The sequence below is a fragment of the Camelus dromedarius genome, chromosome 4 (genome assembly GCF_036321535.1).
Source record: "Camelus dromedarius isolate mCamDro1 chromosome 4, mCamDro1.pat, whole genome shotgun sequence".
NCBI lineage: Eukaryota > Metazoa > Chordata > Mammalia > Artiodactyla > Camelidae > Camelus > Camelus dromedarius.
Genome location: NC_087439.1, coordinates 38563108 through 38586803, shown reverse-complemented (window position 1 = coordinate 38586803; position 23696 = coordinate 38563108). Strand labels below are relative to the sequence as shown.

The 23696-nt window shown below is 33.1% G+C and overlaps 1 protein-coding gene across 6 annotated transcripts in view; it reads right to left on the bottom strand.

Annotated features, from left to right (window-relative positions):
• Nucleotides 1-23696, bottom strand: part of SLC4A10 (solute carrier family 4 member 10) — a 250903-nt gene that overhangs the window by 147673 nt on the left and 79534 nt on the right. For all 6 annotated transcript variants that reach the window (XM_064484852.1, XM_064484849.1, XM_064484850.1 and 3 more), the window contains exon 2: nucleotides 15051-15132. In XM_064484852.1, the coding sequence (XP_064340922.1) occupies nucleotides 15051-15132 (82 nt within the window). The remainder of the gene's footprint in view (nucleotides 1-15050; nucleotides 15133-23696) is intronic.

Genomic DNA, 23696 nt, shown 5'->3' with positions numbered 1-23696 from the left:
TTATAAAGTGGAAAAAAAAAACTGGGATCTGGCTTAAAGGACAAGCTTTGGAAGTTAAAAGTTGACTGAATAGATGGAGACCTTCAGATAGTCATTTATCTCCCAGTTTTATGTGTTTACATTTCATAAGTTAATAAATCCCCAGAGCTACTGGTTTGTATTCCAACGGGTTTAAACTGGGGACTTTTCCCTTCTCTTCCTTGAGATTTGTTTACAAAAGGGAGAAAAGATTTATCTGCCTCTCAAGGTGGGGAGAAGATAGCTGTATAGCAATTTCTATATAAATTCCCAGACTCATAATTTTAGGGCGCCCCTCCTGTGCATATAACCATCTGACTCTCATCACATTACCCTGAAGGGGAAGAATGAGGCATGGAGAACCAATGTGGTTATTGCTTTAAATAATAATGATAGTTTTCCTTTGACTCAGAAACCTTATGTTTGCTTTTAGGACAAAATAAATAAACATAGATGTTAAAAATTTATCAATAGGTCAAGGAGATTTTTTTACAGAGATTATATGAGATAATATAATAGACAAAAAATATTGAATATGATGCCTGTTACATGATAGACACTCAAGCTTGTTCGTTCCCCTTCACACAGCTCACTTTCCATGGCTTAAAGAAAGAGAAACACAAGATAAAAATTTCCTGTCCTGTTTCATTGTCTTCCTGCTTTTCTCTGTACTTCCAACTCTTCTAATCCCAAATATAATAATCCTGGCCTAAGGAATTAGAGATTCACCTCAGAATCCTGTAGGAAAAAAGAATACAAATAGCATTTCCAGGTCAATATTATCATAAATTTTCCCTACAATATTATATCCAAAATAGAATAGACACCACTTAAGAAGACAAAGAGTTCAAGAAACTTAATGATAAGTATCATGGTTCTGAAATGACTTAACAATTATTAAACCTAATCTGAACTATTTTTTTCAAGATTAAATAGGGAACAATTTTATTTTGTGATAAATAAAGGCCAAAAATTTAGTTCAAAGGAGAATCTGTTCAAAAGAGTACTTCTTAAATTAGTCAAAATGGTCAACAAGAATTAACTTCATATCATGTTAAAAAAAAAACCCAAATTAATAAAAATACAGATCATTTAGACATGAATATATTTTGAAAATATTAGTGAGAAAAGAGCAGTGCTATTTAGAGAAAAAAATATTTTTAAATAAACATGAAACACTACAATTTATTCAGAATTTACCTGTATGTCAGTTGAGGGAAAAATACAGTTGTCCATTAAAAAACTAAGTGTTTATTAAAGGTAGCATTGCTTTCTGAGCACAAATCTTGCTAACAAATACTGGATTTTCAACACAAATTGAGGAGAATTATCTTGTCAAGCAGGTGCAGAATTACTGTAAATATTTTCATTATATGAGAAATAGAAGTACTGAAACAACACATAATGTGGCCGTGGTCATAGTACACTGAGTGTTTACAAAATGCAGTGAGGAAAGAAATGTATTTGGGAATGGACAGGAACCTTACTATGATTAACAATAACACTAATTAACTACTATCCTTATTTAGCTGGCAGGGAAGGGGTCAAACTATCTACTTTAGAAGAGAACTCTGTGTTTTTTCCATGAAATGAATATAACACAGCTGGTGCATAATTACTGAGTTGCTACAGCCATTTATTTAGATGTGTCAATCATGGGAAAAGGTCAAGTACATTAAGCTGAAAAAGCATGTGATCTTTAATTCCATGGAGACTCTAACAGAGTCAGAAAACACAACAAGGCATCATTTATCATAATATATCAAAGAACTCTAAGTCCAACAGACACTCTCTGCTGAGGGAGAGCATTAGAGAGAAAGAAAGAGACCAAGAGAGCGTGTATGTGTGTACACTGCAAAGAGATACTACTAGGCTACTTAACTGCACTGTTGTTTCACTGAAAGAATAAAAAAGTCAAATCAATGCTGGTCATAGTCATCTAATCCTAGGGCCATATTTGTAATCATTACAACACCAAGGGACACATAACTATGCCGATTCTATACAGAAAATAAAAATCTAGAAAGTGCTAAAGTTGTTCAACAAAGGAGCCATAGTCTGAGATTTACTAGTTTAGAAGATACTGTGCCATATTTTCAAAAATACTATTTCTTATAAGTTTATAACACTATCTTGAACAAAACATAGCAACCAAAATACTTTGCGTCTTGAGATAGCAGTGTTGTTTTTCATCTTGGAGTATAGTAAGCCTCAACATTTCTTGAATAAATGAATGAATCCTAATAATATGTATTTTCTAAGGGGAAAAAAAAGGCAAGAGAATTCCCAGTTTTGATTGGTTATAAGACAGCTTGAGGTTGGATGTTTACAGTGCTCAAAGGGAGGTTAATACAACTTAGTCAAGAAACAGGATAATAGGAAATGCTTATTGGATATGAAACCTGCACTTAAAAAAAGATAACCATTCAATTGCGCAAAACCCAAGTCTAGCAAAGAAAACAGCAGGGAATAATAAAAATAAAAAGCAGAAAAAATTAACAATCTGCATTTAAGCTGATGTTCTCGTGTAGTATCAGGCATTAAATGCTGTAGGAGTTAATAATAGATTGAAGTCAAAGATAACCTGGGCAATCAAAGAAAAGTTCATGGAGAAGCACCTGAGTTGAATCTTAAACAAAATAGGTTTTGGACTAGCAGAGGATTGGGAAATAGAAAAATGACATAATATACACAAAAACAGAACAATTTTAGGTGATAATGTGAGGTGCATGCTAGAGCAGGGGAAAAATAAGGTGAGACAGAGCATGTATTTTTATAATCACAAAAACTTACAATGTCACTATTATTTTAAAACATTTATGTCCTGTTTTATTTTACAAGGAAAAGGGAAAAAGAGATCAACATATGTTCTGGGATACTTCAACCTCATTTTAATGAAATTATGATTTCTGAACAGCCCTGCCACTTTGCTTCAGGGAAATAGGAAAAGAGCAAAAATGTAAAACTAAAATTTTCCAGATCTAGTTTTGTCTTGTATTAATCTGAAAGAAATGTGCATGTGTAGAAAGTGGCTCACTCTGGGAATTATGGTAATTAAGAACAGAAAGGCTTGCTTGGAAACACTGAAGACTTGTTGAGAAAAAAATTTTTTTTCCATGAAGACAGTTGATGGACTTCAACTGTGAAACTAAAGGAATAAAACAATTAAAATATCTGAAAGCAAAGATGAAAAACATTTGGAATTTCTGCATAGATGTTTACAAATAGGAAATAGTCAGATTTTTTTTTTTTTTTTTTTTTACTGGCCACAGTATTTTAGCAGCTTCTCCCATCAAGTTGTGGAATCTATTCTTCAACCCCTTGAATGGGGCTTGGCCATATGACTTGTTTTGACCTATGGGACTTAGCTCATGTAACACAGAGACTTAGAGAGCGCCTGTGCATTGGTTTTTCCCTCTACTGCTTTTGGCGACTCTTATGCCACCATATAATCAGACCTATCAAATCTGTCTAATTTTATCACATGCAACCACCAGTATACATTCTCTTAGCATCTTATACTTCCTTATAAAACTTTTCAAAAATTCAATTAAATTACTACTTATATAATCAGCTATATAATGCCTATGATAGGCACTGTAGGTAGTAAAATGGTCTGTCTAATCACGTTCACATTCCCAGTACCTGGCATATTATATGCTCTAAGTGTTCCCTGAATAATTAAATGAATGGCAGCAAATCCAAACTTTTTATAGCATTTTATGCTGGAGTAGGCTGAAAAATCTAAACACTGGCTCACAGAAGGGGAGAGGACAGAAGATAGGGTTTGTATTGCCAAGTGAAAAATAGATGGCATGCCTTGTGAAGGGAGGATGACGACAATGACTTGTGCTCTACCACACACAAGCTGGCAGCAGTGGTGTGAGGGAACAGGCTTACACCAGCTTGCCAGAGCTAGCTGTGCACATCTCTTCCTAACTCCATGTTCACTGAAAACACCACGGCGATGTGAAAGCAGCCATGAAAACAGGCAAATGCTGTCAATCAAGGCTATGGGGGCAACAAAAGAAGAGAATTCCTGGTGGGGACATAAAGATGAAACTTCCTATTTGTTTAGGTTGTTGACAATTTCTAATACCCAGAAGTGATCTGATGGATTTACCTTAATAATGCTGACTTCACTTTCTGGAAAGATCCACTTACGCAGTTTCAAACTATGTGAATATCAAGTAAGTACCCACTTCTGAGTAAAGAGAATAATTATTTGGGGCAATGCAAAAGCATAGAGCTAAGAGGATGCTTAAAAGTGAAATTAGGAGGCATCCATTTTCATTCTCTCACTTACATAGAGTCCAAAGAGCCTTTTAGGAAGAAGGAAAGCTGAACCCAAATTCCTTTGCTTTGAGATTTAAAGTCATTAAGCCACTTCTGAAGGAGCATGATGCCATAAATGAAGATTAGCAAGAATGAATAACAGCCCCTCACTTCCATTCGCCACTGGGAGGAAACATCATTGATGGGGGGAGAGTCTGCACCCTTTTCCAAACTCAACAGAAGCTACTAGATTACAACGCGAGCATGCGTGTGCGTGTGCGCGTTTGTGTGTGTGTGGCTGGTTTTAGACCCATCATGTGACTGATGCTAAAGGCCTTTCTGACAAGGTCACTTAGGTACTAAGGAGCTTACTCTGAGTAGGACAGCGAGATGCATATAAAATGCACCCTTACAATAAGGGAAGTGAAAAACTTTTAAGTATAACATTTAAGACTCAAGGCAACTTTTGCTATGCATGTATGTAGAGAAGGAGGTTGTGTGACGACTGGACAAACCTGTACAGACAAAACAGGAAGGATCAACAGTTTTAGTAGATGGGACCTTGCACCAAATGATAGTGAGTAGTCACAAACTCCAGTGCGACTTGCATCACCCCAACTTCCTGGACGCCACGAGACTTCTACTTAGTGGCAGAAGAAACTGAGATTAATTGATTAGGCTGTCCAGTGTTATACAATTGTTGAGATCAAGCTTGAGGGGCATATCTAAAATATAGATATGATAAAGTCCATATTTTTGTCTCTTTTTTTCACTGCTCTATTACTAGTACTTGGAGTAGAGTCTGGCACCTAGTAACACACACTCAGTAGAGAGTTGGAGGAATGAATGAATCTGAAGTCCCATTAATTCTCACTGAGGGTGGCAACAGTTCAGAGACATTAAGGACTGATTCAACCATTTAGTTTAAGTAAACCTACAGAACCTCGGGAGGAGAACCCCAGGAGGAATACCATACTTCCAGAATATCCAGGCAGATAGCACCTCTGAGGTATTATATTGTCAGTGCTAACCAAGTATGACCTAATTTTATACATTAAGATGATGAAGCCAGACATATCCTTTCCATAAAAATTTTATATTTGATATTTTTGCCATATCCACTCTACTTCAAATTTCTTCCTAAAGAAAGGTAATGAATAAGTTTCTACAGTTTTCAAGATGTGTGAATAATTTACAGGACATTTTTAAACCCTTCATTTATACAGAGTGAGCAGTCCCTTTCAAATTCAAAACTAATGAACTTTTCTTGTCAGTCAGAGAACTTAAAAACTTCAAGGTATTTAAATATTAAGCAAAGTTAACAAGGAATTTAAATTTTAAAGCATACTCTAGAAATTCAGTTAAAGATCACAGGATTTAGAGCAGTAAAATTCTTTAGAGAGCACCTGACTGAAACCTCTCACTTTTACATGTGAAATAAACAGGAGCTGAAGAAGTCAAACCAACATTTCTAAACGAAACATTTCTAAATAGCCATATCCAACAGGGAAGTATTAACAACTTAGTTTCTTTTACTCATACAAAACTCTACTATTTTTATGTAACATAAAACGATAGTATACTTCACCTTTCATATAACAGTCTTTCAAGGACTCTAAGTTAATAGTCTTGCTCTTTCCACGTATTCTCTTAGCATTTTTCTTAAGTAATATTTGTATAGGAGGACCTCTGCTTCAGTTACATTTCTCTTCTTCAGTGTGTCTACCTTGGGTATATTCACTGCATGAAGGCCCACAGGACATTTGTGGAGGATTCTGGATATGTCATATGGACTCCTATGGCACTTACAAGTGAAAATAACATCCCAGGAAGTGAATTCTCCAGAAGGGGAATGAATAATAATGAGAAAAAAAATCAAGGACAGATGCAGAGAGAAATCCACATTTAAAAGATAGATGAGAATTGTCAGAGGTTTGAAGAAATAGTGGGACCTCTCACATTATGTTAATGGGAGTGTATTTCAGTACAGTCATCTGGAAGACCATATAAACACATGAATCAAAATTTTAACTTTATAACCTTTTGACCCAGTGATTCTCCTTCTGAGAATTATATCAGGAAAATCAGTGCACAGAAACACATATACAATAATGTTCATAGCAACTTTGTTTAAAAGAGATAAATAAGAAGTAAAAAGTCCATCAATAAGGGATTAGTTAAATAAAGCATGGTACAACCATGCAATGAAATACTAAGTATAATTAAAATAATATATTGATAATAACATGAAAAGGTGTTGATTTTTTTAATGAAGAGAGTAATTTAAAAGATTAATACTTGTACCATAATTCCACTTACATGTAATTTAGTTATAATTATGTGTCTGTGTTATTATGACACATAATTAAACTAATATTCTGTTTATAATATTAATTCTGTTATTCTGTTCATATTAATAGTATTGCTTCTAGGTGATGGGTTTTGGGGGTTTTGTTTTGTTTGCCTTCTTTATACTTTTTTATATTTCTCAAGTTTTTCTAACTCGAAATAATTTTTGTTTTAAAATATTCTTTTGATAACTTTTAAAACAATAGAACTATTTTAACTTGGGGAAAAATATAGAAATGTCAGGCAGAGTAAGAGGGGCCAGTGGATAAGATAGAGAAAACACCAAGGAAGACTGTTCTGAGAAGAGAAGCCAAGGGAAGGGAGATGAGAGAAGAGAAGGGAATCTAAAAACATAGGCATAGTCCAAAGTTTCAAAAGCAACAGAGAACTGAAAAGAGCTGACAACATAGGGCCTCTGTGGTTGACAATTAAGAGCAATTTTTTTTAACAGACAGAATGTATATTAATAAAACTTAAGAGAAAATTAAAGTGAAATGAAAGAAACAGTCAAAATTTCATCTTACTAAACATGATTTTCATTTTCATGATCAATATTGTTACTAACTGCATTGGTGTTGCTGACACTATAGTTTTATATTAATCATTGTGATGTCATAAAATGCTTTCCTGTTATATTGTCATCTAATTACATCATGACAATTTATCATTACAAGAAAAAATTGAGTTATGCAAAGGAGAAAATAGGTATAATTCTAAATAATTTAGCTAGAAATCAGAAACCTTTTTGCTAATAAGACTGTAATACTTTTATTACAGATGCTTCTAAGGTAATTTAGAAGCAGTTTTGAAAATAGTCAAAAAGAATATTCATAGCCAAGATATGGAAGCAATCTAAGTGTCCATCAACAGATGAATGGATGTGTGTGTGTGTGTGTGTGTGTGTGTGTGTGTACATACGGTGAAATATTACTCAGCCATAAAAAGAATAAAGTTCTGCCATTTGCAGCAAAGTGGATGCCCCTAAAAGGTATTATGCCTAGTGAAATAAGTCAGACAGAGAAAGACATGCTGTATGTTATTACATATATGGGGAATTTAAAAAATAAAACAAATAAATGTATGTAATAAAACAGAAATAGACTCAGATATAGAGAACAGACTAGTGGATACCAGTGGGGAGAGGGATGGGTGGAGGCGCAAGTTAGGGATATGGAATTAAGAGACATAACTACTTTAATAAAATAGATAAACAACAAGGATGTATTGTACAGCACAGGGAAATATAGCCATTATTTTGTAATAAATTTACATGTAATATAATCTATAAAAATATTACATTACTATGCTATACACCTGAAATTAATACAATATTGCAACTCTACTATACTTTAATAAAAAAGAATATTCATCATCTTCTTGCTGCAGAGATAAGACAAAAGCTTAATTTACCAGCAGAAAATTAAAATTTTACTTTCTTCTAATCAGATTTCAATCATTTTGGTTTCCTTTATTACTTTCTCACCTGAGGCTCATTAAGGGGTAGAACTGATAGAAAAAGAAAGGAAAAAGAATCAGATTTTTTTCATTGTGCTTTCAGAAGTTCTGACACACTAAAGACAGTAGGGATGACTAGGTAGCCAGGAAAGAGGGATGACAGAATGGGGTAGTGAGCAACATCACTGGGAGAAAATATAAAAGAGAGCATTCCAAAGAGTAACCTTAGAATACTGGTACCCAAAATGGAGTTAACTTTATTAAGATTCCAGTGATTCTAGTACTGATAAAATTATAGGTGTCTATTATCCAAAAATTAAAGACCATCACCTTTTCCAATTATTATTCACTGTAATTTTCTTCCAACGGAGCCTAGAACTCAAGTGCCCTATTGACAGCACCAGTATATAAACCTCCTTGAAAAATAAAGAGTATAAAACAGGAACTTGGCTCAGTGCTTGTACAGCATTAGCACTTAATTAATACTGGTGGATGATGATGACTTCACAAGAAAAGTCCTAATTGACTGGTAGCCCACCCCTGCTGCTTCTACTGTGAGGAGATGACCTGTGGAGGCTCTGATCACACGCAGCCACAAAGCTTTAAAGTAGGATAGCTCTAGGGAGGAAGATTAGCAGCTGAAATAGAGATTTAAGAATTTAATCAAGAAGTAGGCTAAGTTGATCTCCTTCACAATGTCACCTTCATAGTACTACTTCCACACAGTTTAACTGTATAACTGAATAATCAACACACTTAAGTCTCAGATGTCAGGAAAACTCGAAACAAAGGTATAATGTTAATAAAAACCTACGTAGTAAACATTAAGAAGCTTTGGTCATTTGTGGTTTGTCTTCAAAGTATTAAATATTTTTCAAGAAAAATATTTAAGGATTAAAGGAATAATTTATTTGCTGTAAAATTCCTTCTTTTAATATTTATAGGATTATATTTAATGTAATGAAAAGGAATTTCCTTTCATCTCACATCTTTAAAACAGTCATTGATTGAAAATGTTACATATACATACACACACATACAGTTCTCATTTACAGAGGCTATGTCTCAAGTCACATTAAATAGCAAATACCCCAAATACTGTACTGTGCCTTTGACAAGTGGAGAATAGTATTAAACAGAGCCAGATTTATAAGGAACAATGAGGGAGATTAACACAACAACCAGTTATTCTAAAATTGGCTGCATAAAATCTGACATCCTAAATTAGGGATGAAAAATGTATAAGAAGGACCCCTAAATTATGAAACCATAAATTTGCAAGTTTTCTTAGACAAATATGCACATTAAAATATGTTACTATCCTCATGCAAACATGTCTATAAATACTTGCAAATGTCTAATAAACCATGTTCAAATTTAGAAAAATACTTTAGGTCTTTCATATTTACAATATACTATAAAAGCAGACTATAAATAACTGTCAAGTTGGCACTCACTTCAAATAGACAAAATATCAAGCAGACAAAATATGAATAAATTATACATCAAAATAAACCGATGCGGGTCACAAGTAGAAATCATATGGAACAATTAAAATAAACATGGAACATGATGTATAGCTTACTTGAGAGTTAATTCTAGGAATAAAAGTAATTCCATTATTAAAGACTTTAAAAAAATTATTTGGTTCTTATTCTTAGAATACTCATGGGAAAACAGAACAATTTATTATGAAATGTGCACAAGTGGCAAAGATAGCTCATTAAGGGAATCGACTTTACTAGTCGCTATTTATTTCTGGAATCTTCAGTATTAGTCTATCTACCTAGTTCCCATCCTCAAATATCCAAAGTGTTTGGCAGGAAAAATGTACAATTTCAAATGGATCCTATGTAATTAATTAACTCCACTAATTATTATCAATGGACCAAATACCACTTAGAATTACCCCATCAATTGACATTGAGCCTGTATAATCAAAACTAAATTGCACAAAAGTTAACAACCAATAACAGCAGTAAAAACGATTCCTTCTTTTTCAAAGAAAAGACACTTGGAATAAGGAAACAAAAAGATTATTCATTCTGTGGTGCAGCAGAGACAAGAATTTTAAATAAGAGAATATGAAGTCATAATAAAATCAGTCTCCAGTGGAACACAGCCTTTCCTATTTGTGGACATGAATCTGTCTAATGGGAATTTACTAACTACAAAATTTTTCAAACCTCTGCAAAGTATTTCAAAAACTATTGTGATATTGGTACCAGCAAATTATCAAATTCCTTACTGTTTCATAGTAGGATACGCTCAACTTTTTTTAAATAATCATTATTAAGTGACTAAATATGCCCCAGTCTTCCACCTAATAAACATCTTGCCCCATGCAGTCACCTAAAAAACAAGGCTCCAAATTATGGTTACTTCTATCACACAGGTGTTAAAAATCCAGACCCTTGTGGTTTTGAATCCCTGTTCTTCCACTTGCTAGTGATGGCCTGGGCAAGTCAATCTTTTGTGCTTTGGTTTATCTACCCATAAAAGGGAGATAATAATAGCACTTACCTCATTAACTTCAAAGATTAATTCATTCTGCACTATTTGACTTACCTCATGCAAACACTTAAACTTCATCTCCAGCCATTCTTTAACCCCACACACACAATCCCCATGTGTTAGCCACACCTTATTTGCCACTCCCAAAATAGAACACATCCTTCGTTCTTTGCCTTCAGAATTCGCATTCATCCTTCTAAGCCCATCTCTGCCTCTATGAAGTCAACTTTTGTTTCTCCCAGCAGAATTCACTTTTTCTTTCTGCTGGCTAATTTTGGAGATAGAAGATCAGAAAGAAAAGGTCTAAGCCTGTTTTCTGGTTTCTTTCTTTTCTTTACTTTTTTCAAATTATTTTTTACTTCCGTTGCAAAAACTGTATCATAATTATAGGACAAGCACTTACTATCTTCCATTTTTAGTGAAAAACACTTTTGACATTGCAATGATTATGGTCAGAAACAATTTTAGTTATAAAAGCTCAGGAATGCATTGGGTGAAATGCAGAGAGTGGGAGGGTACCACCACTGATGGAATTATGTTGTATGACAGCTTTGTGCTAGGTGCTTTACTCACATTATCTCTGGACTTTGGGTCCATAATATATTAGTGGTCCCCAAAAGAAATAAACTAGTAAACCAAAATTTTTGTCTCAAACTGTGCAAAAGATTATCAAGATAGAGTTATCATTTTCTCCATCAAATCCCTGACTTGAAAGTATGTTACTGTCTGCTAGAAGCAATACAGAATAAAGAAAATGTCTTTTTTGTCTAATTTATAGGCCAAGATTTAAATATTAGCTTCACTTTTCCACTAAAGTTTTAAATTTATGAATTCCTGAATATCAGATTAAAACGTAACTAATTTATTTAGCGTAGTGCAACATAATTAGAAACTCTGTATTTACATGTTAAGTGTTTGAAAGGTAATTAAATATTTGATGAGCGTTAATTATGAACTTAATTACATTACCTAAACTTAAATTCTTACATGATTAGTGACATATTACTGAATTATATTATATTTGCAATAAAGACCTCGGTTAACTGAACAAGAGGCCCTGAAACTGAGATAGCCTTTCAGAGTTGTACCAAATTGAGGCAAGAGGCTGGGCCTTTATACTTCTTCTCTGGTCATTTATTGAATTCAGTATGCCACAAAGGAGGCAGCTCCCTTCCACTGAAGATAATTTCTGGGGAAGAACACAGGTCTGAGCTAACAGCAGGCAACTCCTATAGCAACCATGGAAATAAGTACCTCAGTCCTTAAGAGAGGATATTGGTAGTTCATAGAAACAGCCACTAGTATCACTAGTTGCCAGATTTAGCACATAAAAAATGATAAATTAAAATACTGCATGGTATATTTATACTAAAAATTATTCATTGTTTACCTAAAATTCAAATTTAACTGAGCATCATGGGTGCTACCTGGCCATTGTATCAACTACACGTTTTAAAGGGCAAGTACAAGAAAAAATTTCCAGGATATTAATGCATCCACCCTTTTGTAATTTTGTACTTTAGATAGTACCAATCCCACAAAAATAAAAATCAGTTAACCTTTACTCAAAATCCTTAGGTGGTCTAATTGTAAGGATTCAATGCTACTTACTACACTTTACCATCATATGCTCAAAAAGAACACTCTGGCAATACTATGAAGAGTGGATTGTGGGAAAGACACAGTATACACAGAGGAAAAGAATTAGAGCAGTGGCAGTGAAAATGAAAATGAAAGGATGAAAAGAGACACCCTGAGATTAGAGTCAAAGAACTTACTGACTGAACAACAGAAAAATAGGAGGCAAACAAAATCTAGTAAAATCGCGTACTCTTAATTTTAAGTAATAGAAGAAAAGAGAAAGAAAATGGCAAAACATATATGTAAAACAAAAGAAGAAATAGGTTTGGAGAGAGAAAATTACACATTTGCTATCATTCATCAGAATGTATAATATACGTCAGTATATTAATATAATATACCAAGCTGTTAATATTGGTCAGGTGATCATTTTCCATTATTGGAATTGCAATATATTTCCATAAATATATTGCACCTGAGACTTTATAGATACCTGGCATTTCTAAGAACTGTACTCATGGTGTTAAATTATACCAGTAATTCTATTTGCTAAGTATATACATATAAGTCCTGAGAAACACTAATTTTCAAATTAAAAATCTTAAAGAAGGAAGAGTTTATGAAATGTGTGTTTGTCTTCAAAAGCAATTCCCAATTCTATTTCATTTAAAATAAATATCTCTTGGTATGTTTTATCTATATAACTAAAGAAGTTCTTAAAAAGTGGAGCTCTGGTCTTTTCCTTCAATTACATAAAAGAAGAAACTACCACCGCCGTTACCCTAAGTGAGGCCATCTTTCTAACTGGCGCTCTCCCATTTACTTTATATAATACTACCAGTTGATTTTTCCTGAACCATGACATCCGTCTCACTGCCCCTGCACTATTTTCTGATCCAGGGTACTCAGTCTGGGAACCACTATTAGATCTATTAATTCTTCGCATGCATCACAGCAGAATTCTACACGGCATCCTCAAATGCTAAAATGTTTATCTATTTAGTAAGACCTGGGAGCAGAACAAATATTTAGAAAGTCAACATGAATAAGGTTTTTCATCTTTTCTTTCAAAATTCTAGACTTTGCATTCTATGATATTAATTTCAATCCCCAGTGACTTAGTCACAACTATTCACTTCTGGGATATAGACATCAAACAAAGAACAAAACCTGGTTCATCTAATTGTGTTTTGTCAATCAGAAATTTCTTTTAATAAGCATTATATAGTTACAGGTATTCCCTAACCATGTCCAGTAAAAGGAAATGTATGTAATACCCATTGATATAATAAATAAAATGACCTTATTAAATCTTATTTTTGTATTAGGTATTTTCCATTCAAATAGACCATCCAGTATTTTACTGTAATTATTTATAAATTGTTAACTGTTAACTTTCAATTATCTGTGTGTGGATTATCAATCACAGTCCTTAAACCCAAGATGGCTTTTTCCCTGGAACTGCACAGATTTTTAGGCTAACTTCTTGCTTTATTAGGATTTTTTTGTGTGAATTTAGTGAATATCAGCATAGCTTAAGTCATGGTATGACATAAGTAGGACAGTAAATGAGCTGCTAAAAAATATAATATAATGGTATTTCAAATCTAAAGATGAATTAGCTTTATATTACCCATTACCAGGTTAAAATTTTCAAGTTTCTGCTCTCATCACTTTGTGTAATGAATATGGATAGCATGGCAAATTACTACAACCACCCAATAAACATAACCTTCCCAGACCTTAAATGTTTTCTGTGCATCAAGCAAAATGTCCACCATAGAGTAGACATAATTGTCTAAAGCTGTCTCTAAATATTATATTAACTCTCCTGTTATTTAATTGTTATAACTAAAGATAAGATCCAAGAACAATGAATTTAATTGTAATTTAAATGGCTACATTACAATTTTCAAGGTGAGTAACACTTACTTTTCAGCTACATGGATTATTAGGAGCTATTAGTTTTATTTAAGGTGACTTGGGTTTCACTTTTCAACAAAAAGATAAAAAAATATATACGTTGTATCTCACTAGTAATAATTTCTGGTTTAAAAAATTAACTTATGGTGTATATACATTAAATTGTGGTGCAATAATAACTCTCAATATTTATGTAATTTTTATGTCAGGTACTCTTGTAACTATTTTTCCCTTATTTCCCATAAAAACTTTAGAAAATGTATCCTAAAAAGGATAACTTTTTAACAATTGAGAAAACTGAGGTGCAAAGATGTTAACTAACTAGCTGCAGGTTCCATACCAAATAAGAAGCAGAACTGATATTTGAATCCAATACAGTCTGGTTTCAGAGCCTGTACACTAAACTGCTAAACCGTACTACCTCCCTGATGAATTATCTGACCTTCTTCCTTCTGAAGAGAGCAAACACAAACAATGCCTCTAGACTTCTTATATATATATATAACTGGAATACCAATTGTCCTTAACTCTGTTCCAGTGACAGTCTACTCTGACCACACAGGCTGGGATAGATGCCTCTCCTGCCCTCTTGTCTCACACAGCACCTAACATGCTGGTCTGTCATAATTTTTTTCTTTTCATTTCCCAATTGATTGTAATTTCTTGATGCAAGGATTACTGAAAGCCTGGCATACAACACAGTACAGGAATATAGAAGAGGTTCAACAAATAACTGTTGGATGAATTGATGCTTCTTATTGTTTGCAGGCCTGCCTACTGGCACTTTAGACTACACCAAGACAGACACACCCACCCCCGCCCACCACTACCACCATTACTCTGACGTCAGCTTCTACAATTCCCCACACTGTGATGAACTTTACATTTCCTTTGAAATACAAATAGCTATCCCTCCCCTGAAAAAACAGTCTTACCTTCTAAATCTTCTTTCTCAAAGTGTGTTTTGAGAATAGAACGAGTTCCACCTCTATCCACAACTGCCTCTTCATCATTTCTCTGTAGAACAGGGAGAAAGAAGACTAATGATAATACATATATTCTCTTCGTTTCAGCAAATAAAGTTTGATATGATCTAATAATTTAAGTTTAAGTCAGTAACTTAAACCTTCTTGTACATGACTATTCTATTTGATTATCAAGTGTTAGTTTACAAAAGGGGACACTAAAATTAATTTGACCACATATTTAGAGAAGGAATGTCATCTGATTTTCCATGAAATCGAAGGCAAACATTCCAGTTGGCATCATTTGTTAGTGAGATGTAAAACAGAAAACAAACAGTTATCCTGTCAATTTAGTAACATGCATTTTTATCTCTGATAAAGAATTCCTGCTAACAAGATGACATCTTGAACTACACAAGAAAAATATGAATATCATTACTATTAACACCATTAATGCTATGGCAAGGATAAATAATTCCATTGACATTAAAAATGGGGTTAGGAGGGAACTAATCTCTTGAAAGCAATTAGTAGTAATTATTAGGTAAACTACAACTCTAATTACTTTGCTCCAGTTTAATGCATTTTATTCAAACTAAACTATAAATTACAATCATATGCATTAAACCTTCATTCAGTTTCTATTTTTTTTTAACCTATTTAGAATGGCTGGGCATAGACTTTGTCTTCTGAACATTGTGCACATGCTCAAAACAATATAGTATATATGGTACTCAGTAAAATAATGGGGGAAGGGTGAGCATAATCCACTTTGACTATGCAGGAATGGACGAAATACAAATTACTGAATGAAATGAAATACAGGTTATTTATAAATTTTATCTGAATGTGAACAACTACATAAAAATTACCTTAAAAGTGAACACTGAGCACAAAAGGAGAAATGAAAAGGTAGATTAAAGTTGAATTTTCCAAGATCTATCTCTAAGCCTAATTCCTGAACATAATCTTAATAAAAATTTGTCCTTCATGTTTTGCAATCAGTTCTTTCAACTGTATGATTATAGACATATGTCAACCTAAAAAGATCAGCTCTCATATTCTTCAAACACAGCAAAATATACAGTAGAAGGACATGTGTTATATCCTGTTGTCCAGACAACATGGGCTGACATAAGTCAGGGCAAAGTCTTTGATATCAGAATTAAAGAACACTAAACTATAAATGAAAGAAAATTAGAGAAAAGTAAAAATGAAGAAAGATTTCAGAGCCCGTTGCTCTTCTGTTTGGCAAAGTTTAAAAAATCTGTTGGTTCGACCAACAGCAGCAATAGAAAAAACTAAAGATGGGACTTACATAATCTTCTTGAACCAGATAAACACAAGTTTCAGCCTATTTGGAGTCTGTTCTTGATACATTTACAAATCAAATTTATCCTCTGTGCAAGACACTTTCAAATACATGTCACATTGAAATGTATCTCTACCCTCTGGGGTGTTGTTAGGAAGAATGCCAAAAGCTAAGTCATGCAACCATGTTCAAAGGTCAGAAGGAGCACTATTTCACTGTTTCTCAAAATGTCAGTCTCTGAAAACAGCGGCAAAATGGAAAACTTTATATCAAATATATGGTGATTTTTACCCCCATACAATAAATAATTGATTTTTATTTCAAGAAGCTGAAACAATTTTCAACTTATTAAATAAAAATATGTTTTTTCTCCTTATTTATATAATTCTATTGAGTAGCTAATGTTAAGATATTGAGATAAAAAGAAATTTTGTGGTAAAAGTAGAAATGGAATCTAAATAAGCAATAGTTAATTATTTAATTACTATGCAGGTTACAAGTAGAAATGATCTAATTTTAATTTTTCTTTGAAAGAAAATGAACTAGAACCTAGAATATGAATGTAACTCAATGTAAGTAATTCATTTTGCAGTTTCATATTATCCTCTTTAAATATTCTCTGGATATTCCATAGAAATATCAAATGTATGATCATTTCAGCTGAAAATTCCCAAGATACAGATTAATGCTAATACATACACTGAAATTCCTCTACTTTGATTATAGTTCAAAAGATCACTTTAATATTATTCAAGAGTTTTTAACAGAGTATTTCTCTTTCCCCTTGTTACCAAGAGCAAGTAAACATGAGGTGTGATGAAGGGAATGTGGAGGGACAAATGGCACTGGGTGCCAGTCTATGTGGTAATTCCAAATAGAGCAATAAGACAGATTTTTACTTCATTTTGTACTGTTACTCTTTAGATTGTTGAACATCAAATACATTAAAACACCCTAATTTCCATATGTACTTACAGATCTAGGAATAAATTTTTTCACATGTAGGAAGAGAATACATAAATATATTACACTGCCTTTCAAAACAGTTTACATTTGCTACACTGTTGGGTAAACACTTATAAGATGATTGATTCTTGTAAATAGGTAGGCCAGTATTTTAAATTTGGGAAAGACGTGACCCATAGTGAGAAATCTTATCCCAACTCAGTCATATATTCATATATATGTAATGAAAAGTTTCACAAACCAGCATTTACTCTTAGTATAAACAATGCACTATGATATTTTCTGTTTCAGGGTATATACCATTTTATTCAAAACTCAGAATCACTACCCATTAAACTTACTTCAAGACTTAAAAATGTCTTGTGACCTGCAATTTGAAAAACACTGGAATAGGCCATGGCCCTGGGACAGAGAGACAGTAACTATTCACACAGAAATGTCTTCTAGAATTGTTTGTAAATATCATTAGTTCTATGAATATGTAAACAATGTATTTTTCTGATTTACCGTAACTCTTTTTTGGTTTGTTTTGGTTTTTTTTAATTTTGAGGGGAGGTAATTAGGTTTATTTGTTTGTTTGTTTGTTTATATTTATTTAATGTAGGCACTGGGGATTGAACCCAGGACCTGAAACATGCTAAGCATGTGCTCTACCACTAGGCTGTGCACTCTACCACAGAGCTGTATCCTCCCACTTTTTTACCATAACTCTTGAGCACAGCTGTCAATGAAATAAATTTTTCTAGTTTTACAAACCCAAGTCTAACAGTAATCCTGTGAGCAGGAAAATTCAACTTTTTTTCAAGTCTTTTTGATAATTTTCATCTCATTTGAAAATGGATTAATAGAGGAGCAAGCAGTCCATTTTCAATTCAGAATTCCTTCTTCTCTGAAACTATTTATCATATCAATTTTTTAAACCAACCACTTTTTCTGCCTTTTTATTAGGTATTAGCTATGAGGATAGTATGGTGTGCTATATATTTGCCACTAACCCATACAGATCCACTTTCCACTCATTTCACCATGCTCATTGTCTTTATGAGTGCATCACCAGAATTCCTATTGAGTTCAAGCAATAAGAGATAATGACACAGGACTATAGAGTTGGGAGGAGAGAGACATGGCCCCTGTTGAGCCATAGTCTGGCAACGGCTGTGATCCTCCATCAAAGACCAGAAGTTTTGTCATGTGACTTCTACATCTATAGATCTTGCCAGTTTGCATTAACTGCTCCCCCACCTTGCTCCTTTAGGCCTAGGAATAGTCTGGCTGTTACACGTTTCACTAACCTTAGCTGATAACCCTTTATCCTGCCTACACTTTTAAAAACAATCCCTTCATCAAGCCCTTTTTATCACCCTTTTTGAGTGACCGCCTGTTTCTTGCTGAGAGCCTAATTTACACACACGTGTAACATTTATCTTAATGACTAAAAATCCATGACATCAAGTTCTGTAGAGATGAATATATAAACAAAATGGTAACTTACATACATAACTTTGACTGAGAAACATCTATCAAAAATACTGTTGAATGTTTAAGTATTTTTGTTTATTTTTACTTTTATTTCTTCTGCCTTAGGAGACAGATCCAAAAAATACTGTTACCATTTATTTCAAAGAATAGTCTGCCTATTTCTTTTCTAGAACTTTAATGGTTTCAGGCTTACATTTAGGCCTTTAATCCATTTTGAGTTTATTTTTGTATATAGTGTAAGAATATGCTCCAATTTCATTCTTTTACATGTAGTTGTCCAGTTTTTCCAGTACCGCTTATTGAAGAGTCTGTCTTTTTTTCAAGTATTCTCTCCTCCGTTGTTGTAGATAAACTGACCATAGGTGTGTGGGTTTATTTTGGGGCTCTCTATTCTGTTCCATTGATCTATGTGTGTATTTCTGTGCCAGTATCATGTTGTTTTGCCTCTGTAGCCTTGTAGTATAGTCTGACGTCGGGAGCATGATTCCTTCAGGTTTGTTCTTTTTTCTCAAGATTTCCTTAGCAGCACTATTTACAATAACCCAGATATGGAAGAAACCCAAGTGTCCATCAATAGATGACAGATAAAGAACACACACACAATGAAATATTACTCACCCATAAAAAAGAATGAAATTCTGTCATTTGCAACAATATAGATGGACCTAGAGAGTATCATGTTTAGTAAAATAAGTCAGAAAGACAAATACTGTGTGATCACTTATATGTGGAATCTATAAAATAAAACAAACATATGTATATAACAAAACAGAAATAGACTCACAGATATAGGAAAAAAACTAGTCAGATACCAGTAGGGAGAGGGAAGGGGAGAAGCAAGATAGGGGTATGGGATTAAGAAGATACAAATTACTATGTATAAAATAGATAAGCAACAAGCATAGACTGTACAGCACAGGGAAATATAGCCATTAGTTTGCAATAACTTTAAAGGGAGTATAATCTCTTAAGAGTTTATTATTTCCAAAGGCTCCAAACTTGTCAATTCTCATTTATGTTAAAATACTTCACAGAAAACTAAGGTTGATTTTACTCACTTCATAAGGTTAAAACATGTTTTTTTTATAACTTGTGGCATCTCACATACCACATTATTTTCATACTCTGCTTTAATAATGTGTTGCTACTGTTTCATTAAATAAGACATGCAGAATTTTAACTTCTTGTTTTTCTTATTTACCTCCTCATTATCTTTTATTTTAAATATGAAAATAAGAAAGTTGAACATTAACACTTGGATTCAATGTTAATATTCAACATATGCATCCATATTTACTCTGGAGGCATCCCATTTTTTTTATTTTTACATGTAAGCCAAAGTGTTATACAAATATAAAAAGGTCAACTGTTTAACCTCTGATTGTATAATGCTATATTACACAGGGCAACAGATGTGAAAGCATCAGCTCAGAGATTAACATATCATAAGAATTCAATAAATACTAGATGAATTGAAATCTAAGCATATGTCAAGCTAATTTTGAATTTCACTTGGTAATATTATACTTTAATAAAATAAATGAACTCCTATATTTTTACCTGCATATGACTTCAAAATTAGAGATTTAAAATCTGGTATTTACTTTAAAATATAGACTTTACCATTTCATGGTAATCATATGAGTACAATCTACCTTACATACTGTATTAATTAAATAACATGAAATGTATTTATTCTCAAGTAGCCCAATAAATCATTATTTCTCCTTATTTTTTTTAAATAAAAAAGCAGTGAGTCCACTTCTAAAGTGTCTAATTGGGGAGGTGGCAATTAGGTTTCATTTACTTATGCAAAGCAAATGTGTTTTTCATCTTTACACATACAAGAAAAAATAGAACTGAGACTAAGAATTGGAGAAAAATCGTTTGTCATAGGAATAAGGATAAGAAGGCATAAACTGAATCATCATGTAAAAATTTCAAGATTTTTCTCATCTCATTTACTTGGAACACTCCATTATGCAAACTTTAAAGGCCAGTTGGGGGACTACACAGTTAGGTCAGAGAAGTTAGTCTTTTGACATGAAGTAGTCCAGAGACAGGTTGAAATGTTGAAATGTTGAAATGTTGAAAATCTTCAGTGGTGAAAATTCTTCAATGCTAAGCTATTATTTCTGGCTTAGGATTAATTTCAGCACAACATACAAACTGCACTCACTACTGCCACTGTGGCCTAAAGAACACTATTTCTCATAAAGGGCCTAACATCTGATGGTTTAAGGATAAAAAGTGAGAAGTTAGGAACAATTTTGATTAGGCAAAAGTATTTCAATGGTCAGTGATACCTGCATAACTGAGTTCATGCCTTGTTTGCCCACCTGATCTTCCAGATTTGTTTGTTTCAACTCATGGACTTGACTCCTGCCTTGCTCTTAAAAGTCCTCTTAAAGTCTAAGTTCTGCTAAGGAACTGAATTTTGTACCCAGAAAATGATGATAAATGCTGTTAAATTTCCTTACTGCTGCCTCATGCTGTCTTTACTCTTTTCATGTTGCTTGCACACAACATGCCCCCCGAGGCTCCATCTGCCTTGTAGGGCTTCCTTACTTGTCCTGCTGTGTCCTTCCCTAAGCATCTGCCACATCTCCATGAGCTTGTTTGGAGCTCAAGTCCAAGCCCTTCGTGGTATAACCTATCCCTTTGATGTTGACAATCTTGTTTAGGAGATCAACAGAAAAGCAGTGTTGGATAAAGGCTGAGAGTTTGTGGGACCACATACCACCTGGATTTAACTCTTGTTTCAATTAATAACTAGCTGTGTGACTTTAGGCATCTTATGTAATTTTTCTGTGTCTTGAGTGACTTATTAATACATGAAAAGTTTGCCAAGCATGTATTAAGTTCTCAATAAATGTTATTTATATTATTATTTGTACTTCTGGAGCCACAAAAATCAGTTAAGATATAGTTCCTTCCCTCAAAGAGTTTACAGACGTCATGTTAGGTCCAACACACAATGGAATTGTGAAAGAAATTCATACAGATGAAATTCTACCATAAAAGTTACTCTTTTTCTCCAAGAAAGTCAGTAAAAGCTACATTAAATTAGATACTTGAGTTGATTTTTAAAAGATCAATGTATCTTTGCCAGGCAGATAAGGGGGCAAAGTGGTAGTTTGGTCATAAGTATCAAGAAAAAAGCCTATTTATTTGAATAAGGGTGAAAGACATTAGTGGGACCCAGAGCAGGAATGAGTTGGCATTAAACTACGAAGCTACTGATTTGTTTCTCCTTACAATCCAAATGTCTGGAAAGAAGAGTTCTAAAGCCTGGGACAGGACTGAAAATCCTGATGTGAAAAAAGTAGAATTTCTATAAAGTAGAAAAATAATTATGTATCTATGATATTATATAATATATAATGATATAATATGTAATATAATAATTATACATATAATATTCTTTAAATTAAAAACTCCATGAACAGGTAAAACAGTGGGCTAGGCAGATGATATAAGAATTAGGGAACTGGGGAAAAGATCTGAAAAAATATACAGAAGATAGCACAGGATGACAATGTGAAAAATAAGAAATAGATCATTTTAAATAGAGAATAATATAATAAAGTCGAACATATGCCTAATTGGAATTCTAGACAATAAGACTAGAAAAATAAGGGGAAAGTACTGTTTGAAAATAGTATGTAAACATTTTCCAGAATTGGTAGAAGACATGAATCCTTGGATTCAGGAATCACAATGAATCACAAACAAGATAATTAGAAGGCAATTCACACAGACACATATCATGTGAAACTGCAGAATAGCACATTTCTAAAGCAGCAAGTTAAAAAAAAGATTCCTTACAAAGGAATAACAAGCTAATAAAAACAGAAACCAATAAAATAATATCTTCAGGATACTGGGGAAAAAAATACTTATTATTCTAGACATGGATAACCAGTTAAGCTATCATTCAAGAAGGGACTTCAGACACAGAAACTGAGAATTTATCATCAAGGCATCCTTCTGAAGGAACTTCTAAGTTTATGCTTCAGGAAGAAATAAAATGATCCCAGGGAGAATGTCTGAGACGCAAAAGTAATCTTGAGTCAAGAAACTGAAGGACATAAATAAATATAAATAAAATAAAAATAAGATGAATTTAAAAATTACTTCATGATCTCTAAGACCCTTTCTAGTTCTACAATACTTGAATTTTTTTATATTGAGCTGTTTTCTTCTTCAGTGTAAGGGTCATGTTTGTGTTCAATACCTATCTGTGCTTCAGCTTAGATTATACAAATGAATTATAACACATAATCCTCCCATATATTAATATTTTTCTCCATTCTTGCACTCCAAATCCTGGTATTTTTGCTGAGATACTATAGATTTGTGCGAGACATAAGTATCAATTAAAGGAAGGGGATAAATGTATACTATAAATTTTTAAATAAAATTAGCAATTTCTACATTTTCCATTGTGAATAAAAGCTTGTTCTTTAAAGCTTTGTAAGAATCCACAAAATCAGAATACTGCACAAGTATTTAGCTTGCTTATCATAAATTAGGACAGTTCTGAGTTGGCCTACATACACAACAGTCAATTATATGAGTTATTTAAACTTAAATAAGCCCATAGTATCTGTAGTTTAATGATTCACAGATAAATTGGACTTGAATATTCCATAATTTGCAAACTAAAGATAGAAGTTTTCTAATATTAGTAATACTAACAAATAAGGTCAATGAGAAAAAATAATAAAATAGTATTTGTAAGGCATTACAGATTAAATAAACAGGAAAATTTCAAGGTATTTTTAGATAACTAAAATGGTACTGAGGAGTAAGATAAATAAAACATTAGAAGATGAACTTCAATGATAAGAAAACAA